The sequence below is a fragment of the Rhinolophus ferrumequinum genome, chromosome 3, assembly GCF_004115265.2.
Source record: "Rhinolophus ferrumequinum isolate MPI-CBG mRhiFer1 chromosome 3, mRhiFer1_v1.p, whole genome shotgun sequence".
NCBI classification, from domain to species: domain Eukaryota; kingdom Metazoa; phylum Chordata; class Mammalia; order Chiroptera; family Rhinolophidae; genus Rhinolophus; species Rhinolophus ferrumequinum.
In genome coordinates, this window is record NC_046286.1 from 969,903 (window position 1) to 988,816 (window position 18,914).

Genomic DNA, 18,914 nt, shown 5'->3' on the forward strand with positions numbered 1-18,914 from the left:
TATCTTGAAAAATGTTCCATGTGCACTTGAGAACGTGTATTCTGCAGCTTCGGGGTCAAATGCTCTGAAGATATCGATTAAATCAATTGGTCCAAAGTGTCATTTAGGACCATTGTTTTCATATTGATTTTCTGTCTAGAAGACCTGTCCCTTGTTGTCAGAAGTATGTTGAAGTCTCCTACAATAATAGTGTTACTGTTGATCTCTGTCTTTATGTCAGTCAATATTTGCTTTATATATTTAGGTGCTCCTATGTTGGGTGCATAGATGTTTACTAGGGTTATGTCCTCTTTTTGGATCAATCCCTTTATTATTATATAGTGCCCATCTTTGTCTTTTAATATATTCTTCATTTTAAAGTCTATTTTGTCAGATATAAGTATTGCAACTCCAGCTTTTTTCTCATTTCCATTTGCATGAAATATCTTACTCAAACCCTTCACTTTCAGCCTGTGTGTGTCTTTTGATCTGAGGTGAATCTCTGGTATACAGCATTTGCAAGGGTCTTGCTTTCTTATCCACTCAGCCACCCTATGTCTTTTGATTGGAGCATTTAATCCATTTACATTTAAAGTGATTTTTGATAGGTACATAGGTACTGCCATTTTTTTTTATTTGTAGTTAGATTGTTTATATCTTTCTTCTCTTTACAGAAGCCCTTTTAATATTTCCTGCAATGCTGGCTTGGTGGTAATAAATTCCTTTAGTTTATTCTTTGCTGGGAAGCTCTTTATCTCTCCTTCAAATTTAAATGATAGCCTTACTGGATAAAGCAATCTAGGTTGTAGGCCTTTGTTTTCATCACTTTGAATACTTCCTGCCACTCCCTTTTGGCCTGCAATATTTCTGTAGAAAAGTCATTCGATAGTCTTATAGGAGTTCCCTTAGATGTAACCCGCTGTCTTTCTCTTGCTGCTTTTAGGATTTTCTCTTTGTCTTTAACTTTTGCCATTTTAACTATAATGTGTCTTGGAGTGGACCTGTTTGGGTTTATCCTGGTTGGAACTCTCTGCACTTCCTGGCCTTGTATGTCAGCTTCCTTCACCAGGTTATGGAAGTTTTCAGACATTATTACTTCAAATATGTTCTCAATCCCTTGCTCCCTCTCTTCACCTTCTGGCATTCTTATGATGTGCATGTTGTTATGCTTGATGTTATCCCAGAGATCTATTAAACCATTTTCCTTGTTTTTTATTCTTTTTTTATTTTGTAGTTCTGTTTGGACTATCTCTGCTAACTTGTCTTCTAAGTCGCTGATTCGATCCTCTGCTTCATCTAACCTGCTGTTAATTCCTTCAAGTGAGTTCTTTCAGTTATTGTCTTCTTTAGTTCTAACTGGTTGTTCATTATGATTTCTCTATCCTTCTTTATGTCATCACTAAGCTCCTTAAACATTCTTATCATCAGTGTTCTGAACTCTGTCTCTGATAGGTTGGTTACCTCGATTTTATTTGTTTCCAATTCTGGAGGTTTCTTCTGTTCTTTTACTTGGGACACGTTTCTTTGTTTCCCCATTCTGGCTGACTCTCTGTGTTTGCTTCAAGGATTAGGTAGATCCCCTAGGGTTCTTGGTTTTTGCTTGGTTATCTTATGTAGTATGTAATCTTTATATTTGACTTGCACCACTTTCTTATTCTCCTGTGCATGTGCTCCAAAGGTGACTCTTGTGTTGTATATATTATCCTGTTAAAGTTGATCCTTAATTGCTTTTGGCTTGTCAGTACGTAGGATTGACTCCTAGGCTGACCAGTTGTGAGACTCGGCTCTGCACACAGCAGGATGTTCTGCTGCGTGAGGGTTGACCACTCAAATGAGGCTTGGCCCCTATGGTCTCTTGTGCCTGTTGAGAATTCCCTCTGGGTGTGTCACTTGTAGGTTAAACCCAGTAATACTCTGGTTTGGTCAGGAGTTTGTCTCTGGGTGTGTTGAAGCTTGTGTCTTTTCGGTTGGGCCCTGGTGTAGGACAATGTCAGAAGAAAGCAAATCAGCAAGCACAACTACAGCAACAAAGAAAAAAAACAAATACACTCACAGGTAGAAATAACTAATAACCCACATTCAACATAGGCAAAAATATCAAAAATACAAAAATAAAACAAAACAAAAAAAGCAGCGCCAGTCTTGGCTTAAGCCCACCAAGTATTCTCCAGGTTGTCCTCTGCTGTACCAAAGAGTCGTCTGCGTATTGTGCAGGCAGAGCCCGTCACCTAGTGCCCAGAGTGACCCTGGGACTGCAGTTCTAGATGAGTGGAGCTATGGGGTCTGGTGTTGTCACACAGCAGCCTAACCGTCTGTCCTCTCGTGCCTATCCCTAAAGAAAGAAGAGTCTATGAGACTGATCCTTTCAGGGACTTTGCTTCACCTTTGTGCTTACACCTCATGTCTCTCTGTTTGGCCCCCAAAAGATGGTTGGTCAGCCAATGACAGGTAAGATTCCTCATGGAAGGAACAACCCAAGCCAGGTGCAGCCATGTGGGGACCACCAGGAGAACTCATGGGGTCAATAGAGGTGGGCACAGCCCCTCACCTTCCCCTGGCTAACGAGAGCTTCTGCCTATGTTGCTATATTCCTTCCCACAACCTGCTTGGGAAGTGAGTCAATGATGTGATAACATCAGTTCTCCTTCCATTCTTATCAATAAGTTTCAGCATAAAGGATTTGTCCCTGGGGAGGCACATACCATAATTGTTAAGACATCATGGGACTTTCTATTCCAGCTGTTTGCAGGCAAAGGTGATTGGTTTGAATCAGTTTTCTGGTATGATGAATGAGACACACAGACCGTGGAAAAAACAATGCTACTTCCTTGTGTGTACATCAATAAAAGCCACAAGGCAGCCCTATTCAGGGCTCTCAGTCCTTTGAGGCTGGGAGAACCTTGGCTCCCTGTTTCATAACTTTCTTGATGTCTGTTTCTTTTTTAACCCTCTGCTGCCCCTTCTTGTTCTCTTACTGCCTGTGTTGCACTGGACGCAACAGTCTGGATGGTAGTTTTTACAAAGTCAGTGCTGTTTCTGCTCTTGTCTGCATATATGCACACTGAGAGTAACACAATCAGCCCCATGCCCAGGTCTCCTGAGTCTTAGGGCACTTCTTCCGTGTGTGTGTGTGTGTGTGTGTGTGTGTGTGTGTGTGTGTGTGGAGGGTGGGAGATTTCTGAGCTGCTGAAAGCCCAGAGGTGCATCTGCCACTTGCTGCTGACCCCAGGTGTGTCTCCGCAGTTGTAATTGCCCTGCCCTAGGCAGGTCAGAAAAGGTGGGGGCTGCGGATGGAGGGGTCTTCTCTCTCCCAGCCCAGCAGTGCCACACTCTTCCCAGCCTCTTCCCTGGGTCAGAGCTGCAAGCCAGGTCTTCCCAGATACTGAGCGCTATGACTCCTCTGTAATCTGACACTACTCCTCAGTTCAGGGGCCAGCTGGAGTCCCTGGAAGGGCGGGGGTAAGATTGGGAGAGTTGGGTGAGGGGCCCAGGTATGGTGTTTATGTCCTTTGTCCAACCTAGGTCTCAGCTGGAGGTCTCAGCTGAGGTTATTGCCTCAAATGCTGAATATGCTGCTCTCTCGGCAGGAGAGATCAACTGTGGGACGCAGGGAAAGAGCCCACCTCCTGGCTCTTGTGGTCTCTGTCCTGTCCTGGGACCACCTGCGTCTCCGCAGATGCGGGCGGGCCGCGGTCTCCACTCTGCTCTCTTCCCTCTTCCCCTGCTCGCCCAGTTTGCCCACCTTCAAGTAATCCTCCTACGAGTCTCTTAGCTGTTCTGTGTGATGAGCAGAGTCCTTTGATAGGTTATAGATGTTCAATTTGTGGTAAGTTCCAGAGGAGAACTCAAGAAGACCGCCTCACGGCCGCCATTCCTGTGGTGTCACTCCTATGCAGTGCATTCTTTAGCATCCCACTCAATGAAGCTAGCCAATACCCTTTTGCTTTCACCTGGGAAGGAAAGTCATTTACATGGACAGTCATTCCTCTAGGTTTTGCTGACAGGCCTTATTTCTCAAAGATTCTGAAGACTGATTTGAATGATGTAGTTTTCCCTAAAGGTTCCACCTTGTTACAATATGTGGATGATTTTACTTCTTTTCTCTCCTCAGGTTTCCTTACAGGATGATAGTATCCATGTGTTGACACTTTTGGCCTTAAAGGGATATAAGGTCCCTAAAGAAAAATTACAATTTGCTCAAACTCAGGTTCAGTACTTGGGACATCTGATATCAGAACCAGGTCTGCGCCTGGATCCAGACAGGCTCCATGGCTTCCTAAGTTGCCCAAGGACCAAGACTAAGCACCAATTGTGAGGTTTTCTTGGGCTAGTTGGCTATTGCTGGAATTAGATCCCAAATCTCTCTTATGGCAAAACCTCTATATGTCCTATTAAGGAATGACAGTCCTGACCCAATTTCATGAGAAGAACAGATGACATGGCCCTTAATGCCTTGAATATGGTAATTTTAAGAAACTCACTTTCTCTTGGGCATAATAACTACCACATTCCCTTTTTCTTTTTTGTGCATAAAAAGGAAGGAAACGCCCTTGGGGTGCTCACTCAGAAATGTGGAGATCAATATAGACCCTTAGGATACTAGAGTCAGCAACTGGACCCTGTGGCTGGGGGATTCCCCCGCCCCTTGCCTTAGAGCCATTGCGGCTGCTGCTCTTCTGGTTAAGGCCACGAGGAAATTGTTGTGAAGTCCCCTAACCATCCTTGTGCCTCATGCGGTAGAAGCTCTCCTGGATTCTCATCACACCCAGCATCTTTCAGTCAGTTGTCTTACTTCCTATAAATCCCTATTGTTAACCACTTCCATTTAACCCCTTCACATCTTAATAACCTTAATCCAGCTACTTTTCTTCCTTCTGAGATTGAGAAATCTCTTCATGACTGTCAGACATCGATGGATCACCTCCTGACTCTTCGTGACGATTTGCAAAAGATTCCTCTATGTAAAGCTGATCTATCATGGTTTACAGATGGTCCACACTTAAATAACGACAGTGATGAGTACTGTGCTGGTTATGCTGTTGTAGCCCCTTCTGAAGTCATTGAGGCAGCACCTTTGACTCTGGCCACTTAAGCATAGCAGGCTGAATTTTATGCCTCACTCGAGCTTGCATTTTAGCAAAGGGTAAAGCTGTCAACATGTATACTGACAGTAGGTATGCTTTTGGAGTGGCTCACGACTTTGGAATGCTATGGAAACAATGTGGTTTCCTTACCTCCAATGGAGGTAAAATTAAAAACGGTCCATAGGTACAGAAATTATTGGATGCTATACTTCTACCTGAAGCCCAACAATCAGTTTCTGAAGAAGAGAAACAACACTGGAGATCTAACAATTGCTTGTTTGATAAGGAGAAGACACTGATTTGGCCCAAATGACAACCCAGTCCTACATAAATGCTAAAAATCCCCACTCCTAACCACTGAACTATTCATTGGTCTACTGACAAAATGGTAGCATTCATGCACCAATATTGGTGCGGAGATATTAATCAGGCTACAAAGAGTGCCTACCTTAGGTGTCCCACCTGTCTAAAGTACAGCTCAGGGAAGCCTGTTCAACACTGCCCCTGGACATTTTAAGTTGCCAAATGGACCACTTGAGGTCTGGCAAATAAACTTTATACAGCTTCCCCCATCTCATGGATACAAGTATATTGTAGTCATGATATGTATGTTTTCTCACTGGACTGAAGCTTTCTCTTGCAGACAAGCTAATGCATCTACAGTGGCTAAAGTACTGTTAGAAAAGATTATTCCTATTTGGGGAACTCCTCTTGAACTCCACAGTGATCGAGGAACCCATTTCACTGGTCAGGTGCTAAAGCAAGTCTGTGTTGTTTGGCCAGTTCTGCAACATTTTCACTGTGCTCACCATCCCCAATCTTTAGTATTGGTTGAACGCACTAATGGAATTATTAAGATTCAACTGGCAAAATGTGTAGAAACTCTTAAAATGCCTTGGCCAAAAGCAGCCGTTAGTCCTTTTAAATTTCAGATCTACCCCTTTTGGGACTCATAAGCTTTCACCTTTAGAGATAATTGCAGGATGCCGTATGCATTTGGCTCCTGCCTCTCTTGATCCACAGCTGGTGAAAGGAGATATACTTCAATATTGTAAGGGATTAATTGCTTCTATCTACAATAATCATGCTTTAGTAGAACAATTGTTTCACAGTGCACTCCAGGGAATTGAAATATTAAAAATTCATACTCTACAACCTGGAGATTTTGTTTACTGGAAAAGACACCTCAAAAAGGATTCCCTCCAGCTATGCTGGAAGGGCCCTTACTAGGTACTGTTGACCAACTCCTATGCTGCTGAACTGCAGAGAGTAGACTCCTGGATACACCTGTCACACCTAAAGAAATCACCAAACCCTGCTTGAACTGCATGCAGTCTGGTGACCTGAATCTAAAGCTATCAGTATTTAAAGCAGGTAACTTCTAAGGAAATGAGTTACCAGTGTTTCTTGTTATTGAATCTATCATCAAGAATTTTGATGACAATAGTCTTTATCTCATCTACAAGCTTGAGTTCCTGGTTTATACCTACCAGAAAAGCTAGGTTGCTGTGTTCTAATTCTACCTTTAATTCTTATTGTTTTTAAGCTGTGCTCCTGATGCCCATCAACCCTGGACACCAGCTGTTCCCCATCTGTGCACTCTCCTCTTGATGTAAGAGATGGAATCCAGAGGAGGTCCTTCCTGACACTGAAGGACAAAAGGCTGAAGACTGGACAACCTGAGACTGGAAGACCTGACTGTTGATCAACATGCTTTTAGAGAAAAGATCTTGATCAAGGTGTGTGTAGGGGGATGATAAAAGCGAACTAGCACTTTTAGAAAAATGACCCTGGAACTGGAAGGTCTATGATAGAGCTGGAGTTCCTGTTACTCTTTAGTCTTGACTTCCTGTTTAAACTTTACAGGGATGGGGAAATAATATATATAGGGGCCATCTAGGGAGAGGGGAGGAACGCTGCAGGAGGCCAGCTGGCTGGAGGTTTGCGTCTCACACTCTAGGTGGTTTTGCTTTTTCCTTTTCCAGAATAAACACTCTTTTGGCGGAGTGACTGGAAAATTATTTAGTCCAGTCGACAGGCAACACCAGTTCTCACTCTCATTGGTTGGCCGGGTTCTGGAGAAGCCAATCAACATCACCGGCATTCCAAGTTATCAAGTCTCCACCGACGTGTGAGGGGATTCAGATTGGAGGATGCAGGCTAACGAGCTGGGAACCCTCCTCCTGCTGCTCTCGGGGGCCCTCGCCCTGATGGGGACCCGGGCGGGTGAGTGCGGGGTCGGGAGGGAACGGTCTTCGCGGGAGGGGGGGCGAAGCGAGGGGACCGCCGGGTGGGAACGCAGGACCCCGGGGAAAATGTGTCTCCACGCCCGGCCCCAACCCCAAACACCCCCCTTCTCCCCCCCTTCCTGTCGCTCCCGCGTCTGCCCTCGCTCCTCTCACCCACTCCGGTCTCCTGCTGCGCCTGTCCCGTCTCCCAGGCCCCCTGCCCCCTCCTGGCAGATAAACCTTTGACCTGAGACCCGCTCCGGGAGGAGGGTCACCTAGGTCTCAGCCCCTCCCCGTCCCCATCCCCAGACTCCCACTCCATGATGTATTTCATGACCTCCTGGTCCCGGCCCGGCCGCGGGGAGCCCCGCTTTGTCGCCGTCGGCTACGTGGACGACACGCAGTTCGTGTGGTTCGACAGCGACGCGGCGAGTCCGAGGGCGGAGCCGCGGGGGGAGTGGATGGAGGGGCCGTGGCTGGAGCAGGTGGAACCGGGGTACTGGGACCAGATGACAGGACGCGGCAAGTTCTACCAACAGACTATGCGAGCGGACCTGCAGAGCGCGCTGGAGAATTACAACCAGAGCGAGGCCGGTGAGCGACACGGACCCCGGGTCCCGGTCACGACCTCCCTCCCCACGGACGGGCCGGGGTCTCCCCGAGTCTCCGGGTCTGAGCTTCACCCCGAGACTGCGGGACCGTCCCGACCCCTCCACCCGGGAAGAGCCTTTGATTTAGAAGTGACTTTGATCCGGTTTCATTTCCAGTTCAGGCTCCATCACTGCGGGGCGGGTGGGGGCGGGGCTGCCCGCGGGGCGGGGTTAAGGGGGAGGGGTTAAAGGGCGGGGCTGACCACAGGGCGGGGTCAGGGTCTCACACCTACCAGAGGACGTGTGGCTGCGAAGTGGGGCCGGACGGGCGCCTCCTCCGCGCATACAATCAGCACGCCTACGACGGCGCCGACTACATCGCCCTGAATGAGGACCTGCGCTCCTGGACCGCGGCGGACACTGCGGCTCAGATCACCCGGCGCAAGTGGGAGGCGGCCGGTGAGGCGGAGCGCCTGAGGGGCTACTATGAAGGCACGTGCGTGGAGTGGCTCCTCAGACACCTGGAGAACGGGAAGGAGACATTGCTGCGCACAGGTACAGGGCCTCCCCATCTCAGCTGGGGCGGGGTCTGCTTGCCCACGGGGAGGGGAGGAAAGTGGGATGAGTGTAAGAATAACTCCCCTCCTAGTCAGGAGAGGGAGGAGTGTCCTAGGTTTTCTTACTCTGTGCTACAGAGTGACTCACACAGAAGCGCCTCCTAGGCGCTGGCCTGTTTTCGGGAATTTATTTTGCTTTCCCGTTCCCGAATCCCGAGATACAAACTGTTTTCTGTTCTCCACGAGGAATCGTTTCCACAAACTGACGGCTGATACTAGCAACCACCTGGGTTCAAAGTGGCGATTTTCCCAATTTCCCGATCAACTTTTCTCAGAATTCAGGAATGGGAAAGTGAAAAAAATTCCTAAGAACTGGCGGGAATTCCCACCCAGAAACCCGAGCCCCACCTTTCTTAAGAGGACAATTAAGGAATCCAGTCTCTATGAAGGTGGAGGGGAGACATCACTGACATGACCCATCAGCGGTCCCTTTGACCTTGACAGCCACCTTGTGAACCATGAATCTCTCTCTCAACGCCTTTTTTTCATCTGAGAACATCTTAGGAAGCCTGACTCCAGCTTTTCTGAATCATTCACCCTCCACCCAGGTCAGGACCAGAAGGCTCTGTTCTCTTCCTTAGAGACGTGGAGCCTCCAACTCTAGGTTCTCACCATGATTCTAGAACTTTCCCAGGAATCAGATTATCCCAGAACCTGGATCCCACACTGAAGTCTGTGTTTTGTGCTTCTTCCTGCCCAAGCGATTGTCCTGTCCCCCCTCGGGAAAGTCATGAGCGCAGCTTCAATGTCCCGTGGAGATAACCCAAAGTGTGGATTTTCTGATTCTGCCTCCTTAGACCCTCCAAAGACACATGTAACCCATCACCCCATTTCTGACCATGATGTCACCTTGAGGTGCTGGGCATTGGGCTTCTACCCTGCGGAGATCACCCTGACCTGGCAGCGTGATGGGGAGGACCTGACCCAGGACACGGAGCTCGTGGAGACCAGGCCTGCGGGGGATGGGACCTTCCAGAAGTGGGCAGCTGTGGGGGTGCCTTCTGGAGAGGAGCAGAGATACACGTGCCATGTGCAGCACAAGGGGCTGCCCGAGCCCCTCACCCTGAGATGGGGTAAGAGAGGGATGGGGGTGAAGCTTCTTCTCAGATAAAGCAGAAACCCAATGGACACCTTCAGCAAGGGTGGGACTCAAGGCTGAGGTCTGGGCCCCTTCCTTTCCCTTTGCAGAACCACCTCCTCAGCCCACCCTTCCTATTATGGGCGTCATTGTTGGTCTGGTTCTCTTTGTGGTCACGGGAGCTGTGGTGGCTGGAGCTGTGCTGTGGAGGAAGAAGCACTCAGGTAGGGACGGGTTGGGGACTGAGTTGTCTTCACAGGGGTTTTTTAAGCCCCAGGTACAGTGTGTGGATGGGAGGTGCCATCCACACAGCGCACTTGCCTATTCTGGAGCTGATTGCTAACACTTAGTCTTTTGTAAAGCACTTGTTAAAATGAAACTCAAATGTTTCACCTTTATAATTTTGGTGATGGTGACCTGATTCCCAGCAGTTGAGGATCAGAGGGGAAGGTCCCTGCTGAGGACAGACCTCCAGGAGGGTGGTTGGTCCAGTCCCCACACCTCTCCCTCTTCATTTTTCCTGATCCTGCCCTGGGTCTTTAGACACAGTTCTGGACACTTCACTAGGATTCAGATTAACGGGTTCCTGCAAATCCGTCATGGCTCTGCCTTCTAGTTTTTTCACAGATATTTTCTTCCCATAGGTGGAAAAGGAGGGAGCTACACTGAGGCTGCAAGTGAGTATGGAGGGGAGGGTGATCTCTGAGACCCTTGGAATAGTGTAGATGGAATCTCTGCGGGGAGCGCACCCACCCCCATAATTCCTTCTTTATGAAGCTCTTGGGATAATACAGACAGGAGCCCATGGGGGGAGCTCACCAACCCCCAGAGTTCCTCCTTTAACCACATCTGCTGTGAGCTCTGACCACATCCTGTTTTGTTCTCCCCCAGGCAGTGACAGTGCCCAGGGCTCTGATGTTTCTCTCACAGCTTCTAAAGGTGAGACCCTGCAGGGCCTGAACTGGGGAGGGGTTAGGGCAGAGGGGACAGGACTGGGTACTGGGGATTCTTTGGGACAGTTTGAGCATGTGGTAGACTGTGGAGAATGTCACCACTTACAGCCACTAACCTGAATTTTTTCATAATTATTTTCTTCCACAGCATGAGACTGCTGTCTTGTGTAGGACTGAATGATGCAAGATTTGTTTCTGCCCCACTTTGTGAATTCAGGAATCTCTGATCTCTCTTTCTGCAAAGGGCATCTGAATCTGTGTTCCTGTCAGTGTCATATGAGGAGGTGGGACACTGACCACCCCCTGCCCTCCACACCCTCCTCCCCACACTGACCTGAGTGTCTTCTCTGATCCACTGTCCTGTTCCAGAGAGGCTGTTTCCATCCCTTTACTTCATATTACACTGAGCGGGAACTTCTTACTTCCTAGTGAAATAAAAATCTGGATGTGAATCTGCTTTTTCAATTCTTGCTGTGAAGGGTTGATGGGTTAATTGAAGGAGAAAATCCTAAAGTTTGACAGGAAATAAATAGAAGACCTGAGAACCTACCAGAATCCATGTGTTTGCTATGCTGAACCTATTGCAGGTGGGACAAGAGAAGATTGTGATGACCGAGCGTGGATGGGGCATGTACCCAGTTGGTGCTCAGTGCATTGTGGTCTTTGAGATGGACACTATTCAGCAGGGTCATCTCTGCTCCTTTGTCTTTGTCCCTTCAGGAGAATCTTGTCCCACTAGGAACTATGATCAGAAAGTAAAATGGCATCATAAATCCAAATGTATCCCTGTTAACATTAAATGTAAATGGAATAAACACATTCAAAGTGCAGATTGTTATAGTGAAAACAAGTAACATGTAGCTATGCTCTCTACAGTAGACATACTTGATATTCAAATACAAATAGATTAGAGTTAAAGGGATGGAAAAATATATCACATGCAAACAGCAACCATAAGAAACCTGAGTTGTTACACTAATATTTGACAAAAGAGACTTAAATATGTAACTTCAAATGAACAGGGTCATTTGGTAATGATAAATGGGTCAAACCATCAGAAAGATAAAATAATAAACATACAAGTTATGACAATTATGTTCGCGAACTTGTTGCAACGATGTTGCTAACCTTTTTTGATCTCAGAGGGATTATTCATTATTAATTTGTACCATCTGGATAAATAGTTAACCAAGTTTACTATTTGGAAGTGCTCAAAAGGCTGTGTGAAAAAGACTTGAACTTTTTGCCAACAATTCATGGCTCTTGCATCACAACAATGCACTGGCTCACATGGCACTGTCTGTGAGGGAGTTTTAGCCCCTAAACAAATAACTGTATTGGAACAGTCTCCCTATTCACCTGAGCTGGCCCCCAATGACTTCTTTCTTTACCCAAAGATAAAGGAAATATTGAAAGGAAGACACTGTTATGACTTTCAGGACAACACGACAACAGCTCTGTAATATGACAACAGCTCTGATGGCCATTCCAAAAAAAGTTCCAAAATTGCTTTGAAGGGTGGACTAGATGCTAGCATCAATGCATAGCTACCCAAGGGGAGAACTTCAAAGGTGACCGTAGTGATATTCAGCCATGAAGTATGTAGCACTTTGGAGGGACAACACAAGCATAACAACATTCACATCATAAGAGTACTAGAAGGAGAAGAGAAGGAACAAGAGATCAAAAAGGTATTTGAAGATATAATGACTGAAAACTTCCCTAACCTGGTGAAAGAAATAGACATACAAACCAAAAAATGCAGAGAGTCCTAAATAAGATGAACCTAAACAGGGCAACATCAAGACACATCATAATTTAAATGTCAAAGATTAAATATAGAGAATGCTAAAAGCAACAAGGAAAACACAACTAGTTACTCACAAGGGAGCTCTCATAAGACTGTTAGCTGATTTCTCAACAGAAACTTTGCAGGCCAAAAGGAGTGGCTGAAAATATTCAAAAAAAATGAGAAACAAGGGCCTACAACCAAGACTACTCTACCCAGTAAGGCAATCATTTAAAATTGAAGGAGAGAGAAAGACCTTTGCAGGAAAAAAAAGCTAAAGGAATTTATTACCACCAAGCCGGTGTTACAAGAAATATTGAAAGGACTTCTTTAAGCACAACAAAAAAGAAAACAAATCAATGAGGAATGAAAACATGAATAATAAACTGGCAATAACTATGTACCTATCAATAATCACTTTAAATGTAAATAGATCAGCTACTCCAATCAAAAGACAGGGTAGCTAAGTGGACCATGCTTATGCTATCTACAAAAGATCCAAAGGCACAGACTAAAAGTAAAGGGATGGAAAAAGATACTTCATGCATATGGAAATATAACAAAAAGCTAGGGTAGCAATACTCATATCAGACAAAATAGACTTAAAAATGAAGAACATAAAGAGACAAGGATGCTACATAATAATAATAAATGGGTCAATCCAACAAGAGGACATAACCTTGGTAAACATCTATGCACCCAACATAGAAACACCTGAATATATAAAACAAATATTGACCGACATAAAGACAGAGATCAACAGTAACAGAAACATAGTATAGAGGGATTTAACATCCCATTGACATCAATAGACAGATCTTCCAAACAGAAAGTCAACATGGAAACAGCGGCCTTAAATGATACACTAGACCAGGCGGAATTAATTGATATTTTTTAGAGCACTTCACCTCTAAGCAGCAGAATACACATTATTTCAAGTGCACATGGAAGACTTTTCAATATAGACCACATGTTAGTCCACAAAAGAAGTCTCAAAATATTTATGAACATTGAAATTATATCAAGCATCTTCTCAAAACACAGGGATATGAAACTAGAAATCAATTACAAACAAACAAACAAAACAAAACACAAAACCCTGAAAAACACACATACAGGGAGACTAAAAACTATGCTACTAAGTAATAAATGGGTCAACAATGTAATCAAGGAAGAAACCAAAAGATACTGTGAGACAAATGAAGATGAAAACACAACAACACAAAATCTCTGGGACTCAGCAAATGCAACCCTAAAAGGGAAATTTATACCAATGCAGGCCTACCTAAAGAAATATGAAAAATCTCAAATCAACAATCTATCTTTACACCTGAGGGAACTGGAAAAAGAACAGTAAAATAAACCCAGAGTACAAAGTAGGAAATAATTAAGATCAAAATGGAAATAACAAAATAGAGACTAAAAAAGCCATACAAAAGATCAATGAAATCAAGAGCTTGTTCTTTGAAAACATAAACAAATTTGACAAAACTTTAACCATACTCAAGAAAAAAAATGAGGGGATGCAAATAAATAAAATCAGAAGTGAAAGAGGAGAACTGACAAATGACACAACAGAAATACAAAAAAATATTAAGACAATGCTATGAGCAACAACATGCCAACAAATTAGACAATCTGGAAGAAATGGATAAATTCTAAGACACATACAATCTTCCAAGGCTGAATCAAGAAGAAACAGAAAATCTGAGCACTCCAGTTACTACTAATGAAATTGAATCAGTAATCAACAAGCCCCAACAAATAAAACTCCTGGACCAGATAGCATCACAGGAAAATTTTACCAAACATGAAAAACAAACAAACAACTATTTCCCTCAAACTATACCAGAAAATAGACAAGGAGGGAAGGCTTCAAACCTCATTTTATGAGGCCACAATTACCCCAATTCCAAAACAAGTCAAAGGCATTGCAAAAAACAAACAAACAAAAAGCAACTATAGGATGATGTCCCTGAACATAGATGCAAAAATCCTCAAAAAATGTTAGCAAACTGAATTCAGCAATACATTAAAAAGATCATACAGGGGATTGCATCTCAGAAACGGCACCAATAGGAGTGCCTCTTAAAATCTCTCCAGGAATTAATAACAAATTGAACAGCTATAATTACACAAAGGACTCCCTGTGTGGCATACAGGCAAGACTGCGAGACATACAATTGGAATCATCTAAAGGAAGAGCTTTGGGACTTCAGAAGCTCTCCACATCCCCCCACGGAGATGGTGCCTAGAGACCCAGGTGACATGCTCACAGAGGAGAAGCCCAACTTCCAGGAAACAGTCTCCCTCATCATGTGAGAAGCTGGAACAGTATAAGAGGAAATATAATGCTACAGCATGAGAGAGAATAAAAGGCTGCACTGGGATAGAAAATAAAACATTCCACCAACACATACTGGAAAGCAAAAGAAAGACCTCTTCTTATCAACCTGTTGCAGAACCCACTCCTGTAGATGCCTAGGAAGAGAAATAATAATTCAGTAATTGCCATGAATAACCAAGGTACCAAGGCAGTTCAGAAAGGAAATGAAATGGCTCCAGAAGATGAACTTAAAGATATGGAAACATGTGACTAAAATGACAGAGAATTCAAGATCGCAGTTCTGAAAAAACTCAATGTGATGCAAGAAAATACACACAGGCAGTTCAATGAACACAGAAACACAGACAAAAACAAAATAAACATTTTAACAAAGGGTGAAATTTCAAAAAAAACCAAATGGAATTTCTGGAGATTAAGACCTCAGTAGAAAAAATGAAGAATGAAATAGAGCTGATCAGATGGAGGACAGAAACAGTAACATCAAAGATAGAAATCTTGGAGAGATGATGTCATAGGAATGGCGGCAGCGGGGCGCACTTTCTGAGTTCTCCTCTGGATCTTATTACAAATGGAACCTACAACCCATCAAAGAACTCTTTGCTCATCACACAGAACAGCTAAGAGACTCGTGGAAGGATTACTTGAAGGTGCGCTAATTGGGCGAGCAAGGGAAGGAAGGAAGGGAGCACAGTGAAAACGCGCAGGCCCGCGGCGGGGTCCCGGCCGGCGGCGGTGGCAGCAAAAACTGCGGTGGCACTCGCAGTTCCGGGCACGCACGGGATCCCAGGGCGGAACAGAGAGCACAGAGACCAGGAGGGCCCAGCTTAAGAGGCACAAGATTCAACCTATCCAGAGGCCAACTCCAGACCAAATCAGACTACCACCGGGTTTGACCTACAAGTCACACACCCAGAGGGAATTCTCTGCAGGCACAAGAGCCCATAGAGGCCAAACCACATTTAAGTGGTCAAGCCTCACGCAGCAGAATGCCCTGCGGTGGGCAGAGCCAAGTCTCACAACGAGTCAGCTTAGGAGTTAACCCCACCTACTCACAAGCAAAAAGCAATTAAAGATCTTCTTGAACAGGACAATATACACAACACAATATACACCTTTGGAGCACACGCAGAGGAGAAGAACGACTGTGGGGAGCCGTGATTTCTTGTTATTCTGAAGCCTTGCAGACTGGCTCGGTTTATGATTAACCTACTTTTGCTCCTAAGGCATTGTCTTTGCCTGCGCCGGGAGGGTGCTTACAAGCTGCTGAGGTATGGGATAGGAGTGGCCAGTTCCCGGACACAGAGGACTGATGATTATCAGGATAATTGGTGGGCTTTGTCATGAGATAATGACTTTGGGGAAGTTTCAGTGATTTTGTAGTTTCTATGTAGAAGTTAAAAATTTACTCTCAATGAGGTAATGCACACTCGTGATTGTTAAGCTGCATGTACACAGATGGTATAAATTGGTGAAGGAAAGTAAACCCGGTGCTTCAGCATCACTGGAGACCGATCGATCGCATCATCATATGTGTGAGTGTCTTTTTTCATTCCCACTCCCCCATTCAGGTACTGTTCGATTTGTGGCGGCTGGCATGCCACAAACGACGTAGTGCAAGTCAAATATAAAGGACACATACTACATAAGATAACCTAGCAAGAACTAAGAACGCTAGGGGATCTACCTAATACATCAAAGCAAACACAGAGAGTCAGCCAGAATGGGGAAACAAAGATACACGTCCCAAATAAAAGAACAGAAGAAACCTCCACAACTGGAACCAAACGAAGCAGAGGTAACCAACCTTTCAGAGACAGAGTTCAGAACACTGGTGATAAGAATGTTTAAGGAGCTTAGAGAAGACATAAAGAAGGATGTAGAAATCATAACGAACAACCAGTTAGAACTAAAGAACACAATTTCCGAAATTAAGAACTCACTTGAAGGAATTACCAGCAGGTTAGATGAAGCAGAGGATCGAATCAGCGACTTAGAAGACAAGGTAGCAGAGATCACCCAAACGGAACAACAGAAAGAAAAAAGAATAAAAAACAACGAGGATGGCTTAAGAGACCTTTGGGATAACATCAAGCGCAACAACATGCGCATCATAGGAATACCAGAAGGTGAAGAGAGGAAGCAAGGGATTGAGAACATATTTGAAGTAATAATGTCTGAAAACTTCCCCAACCTGATGAAGGAAACCAACATACAAGCCCAGGAAGTGCAGAGAGTTCCAACCAGGATAAACCCAAACAAGTCCACACCAAGACACTTTATAGTTAAAATGGCAAAGCTTAAAGGCAAAGAGAGAATCCTAAAAGCAGCAAGAGAAAGACAGAGGGTTCCATACAAGGGAACTCCCATAAGACTATCAAATGACCTTTTCATTGGTGAGTTCAGTCTATTTACATTTAGGGTGAATTTTGATATGTGAGGATTTCCTATCATTCTATCTTTAGCTTTCTGGTAAGACTGTGTCTCCATTGTTTCTTTGCCTTTTTTGTTGTTGTTGTTGTCTGTTATTTCTGTGTGGTGGTATTCTATGATTTTTCCCTCTGTTTCTTCTTTTATTGCACTATATATTTCAGTCCTGGATTTTTTTTTTTTTTGAGTGGTTACCATTAAGTTTACATAAAAGAAAGTTTGATATTTAGAGTATTCCATTTTCTTCAGCATGCTTACTTTCTCCATTCCCATATTCTGGTTCAGGCCTTTACTCTGCCCCTTTTTATGTCTTGCTTGCTACAAATTGTCCCTGTTAATGGTAGTCAAATAGCCTCCTTTGGTATTTCTAGTAGTGCTGGTCTTGTATTAAAAAATTCCCTCACCTTCTTTACGTCTGGAAAGGTCTTTATTCCTCCTTCATATCTAAAGGATATCTGCTTGCTCATATCTATTCTTAGCTCATAATTTCTCTCTTTCAATAGTTTGAATATTTGGTTCCACTCTCTCTTGGCTTGTAAGTTTCTGCTGAAAAACCTGATGATATTCTAATGGGCTTTCCTTTGTAGGTTACCGTCTTCTTTTCCCTGGCTGCCTAGAGGATTCTTTCTTTGTCATTGATTTTAGACAGCTTCAGTACAATGTGCCTTGGAGAAGGCCTGTTGGGATTGAGGTAATTAGGTGTTCTATTTGCTTCTTGGATTCAAGGATACAGTTCTTTCCACAGGTTTAGGAAATTCTCATTGCCTATTTGTTTGAATGTACTCTCTGTTCCCTTTTTTCTTTCTTCTCCTTCTGGTATGCCCATTATTCTTATATTGCTCTTTCTGATGGAGTCAGAAAGTTCTTATAGAGTTCTTTCATTTCTTTTAAGTCTCACGTCTCTTTCTTCTTCCTTCTGTGTGATTTCCAGGTTTCTATCTTCGATGTCACTGATTCTTTCCTCCATCTGGTCAACTCTACTACGTAAGCTGGCTATTTCATTCTACATGTCTTCTATTGAGTTCTTAATCTCCAGAAATTCTATTTGGTTCTTTTTTAAAATTTTAATCTCTTTGATAAAATGTTCATGTTGTTCTTTTATTGTGTTTCTGAGTTCATTTAACTGCCTGTCTGTGTTTTCTTGCATCTCGTTGAGTTTTTTCAGAACTGCAATCTTGAATTATCTGTCATTTAAGTCACATATTTCCATATCTTTAAGTTCATTTTCTGGAGACTTTTCACTTTCATTCTGAGCTGTCTTGTTGCCTTGGTTATTCATGACAATTAATGATTTATTATTTCTCCTCCTAGACATCAACCAGCGTGGGTTCTACAACAGGTTGATAGGAAGAGGTCTTTCTTTTGTTTTCCAGTACGTGTTGGTAGAATGTTTTATTTTCTCTCTGACTGTAGCCTTTTATTCTCTTTCACACTGTAGTGTTTTGTTTTCTCTGCATTATTCCAGCTTCTCACACAATGGGGGGATTCTCTGGCAGGCGGGCTTCTCCTCTGTTAATCGTTTGCCTTGGTCATACAGTGTCACCTCCGTGTGGGGATGCAGAGAGCTTTTGAAGTTCCAAAGCTCTTCCTGCACCAGATTTACAGCCCATGTGTTTCAGCACCTCTGTTCAATCCTACAGAAATCCACCCAGATAGGTGGCAACAGGGGCGGGGTGGGTTGTGAGAGGTGGCCCAGAGCAATCGCGGCGACCACCACCACAGCAGTCCTGCTTCCAAGTTCCCTCCCCTTTGCCGGAACTAGTTGGCCTGGAATCTGTGTCTATGGACCACAGTTCTCAGAACTGCAAATATTCTGTTCTTT

General features: G+C 44.3%; 1 protein-coding gene across 3 annotated transcripts; it reads left to right on the forward strand.

The window, feature by feature from the left end:
- The first annotated feature begins 6,680 nt into the window (after window positions 1-6,680).
- On the forward strand, window positions 6,681-11,078 carry LOC117020243 (class I histocompatibility antigen, Gogo-B*0102 alpha chain-like). Of its 3 annotated transcripts, XM_033102590.1 has the most exons (9): window positions 6,681-6,802; window positions 7,049-7,289; window positions 7,601-7,885; window positions 8,161-8,436; window positions 9,296-9,571; window positions 9,687-9,800; window positions 10,221-10,253; window positions 10,468-10,515; window positions 10,678-11,078. In XM_033102590.1, exons 2-9 carry the CDS (start codon window positions 7,217-7,219, stop codon window positions 10,680-10,682), a joined length of 1,110 nt encoding a protein of 369 aa, XP_032958481.1. In that variant the 5' UTR covers window positions 6,681-6,802; window positions 7,049-7,216; the 3' UTR covers window positions 10,683-11,078. The 3 variants fall into 3 exon arrangements, with proteins under 3 accessions (XP_032958481.1, XP_032958482.1, XP_032958480.1); XM_033102589.1 differs by lacking the exon at window positions 6,681-6,802 and having other exon boundaries at window positions 6,945-7,289; XM_033102591.1 differs by lacking the exons at window positions 6,681-6,802; window positions 9,687-9,800 and having other exon boundaries at window positions 6,936-7,289.
- Window positions 11,079-18,914: the final 7,836 nt, after the last annotated feature.

Coding starts and splice junctions, on each gene's coding strand:
- LOC117020243 (XM_033102590.1), top strand. CDS start 7,217: ATGCAGGCTAACGAGCTGGGAACCCTCCTCCTGCTGCTCTCGGGGGCC. Junction 7,290..7,600: donor CCTGATGGGGACCCGGGCGG/GTGAGTGCGGGG, acceptor CCCCATCCCCAG/ACTCCCACTCCATGATGTAT. Junction 9,801..10,220: donor GTGGAGGAAGAAGCACTCAG/GTAGGGACGGGT, acceptor TTCTTCCCATAG/GTGGAAAAGGAGGGAGCTAC.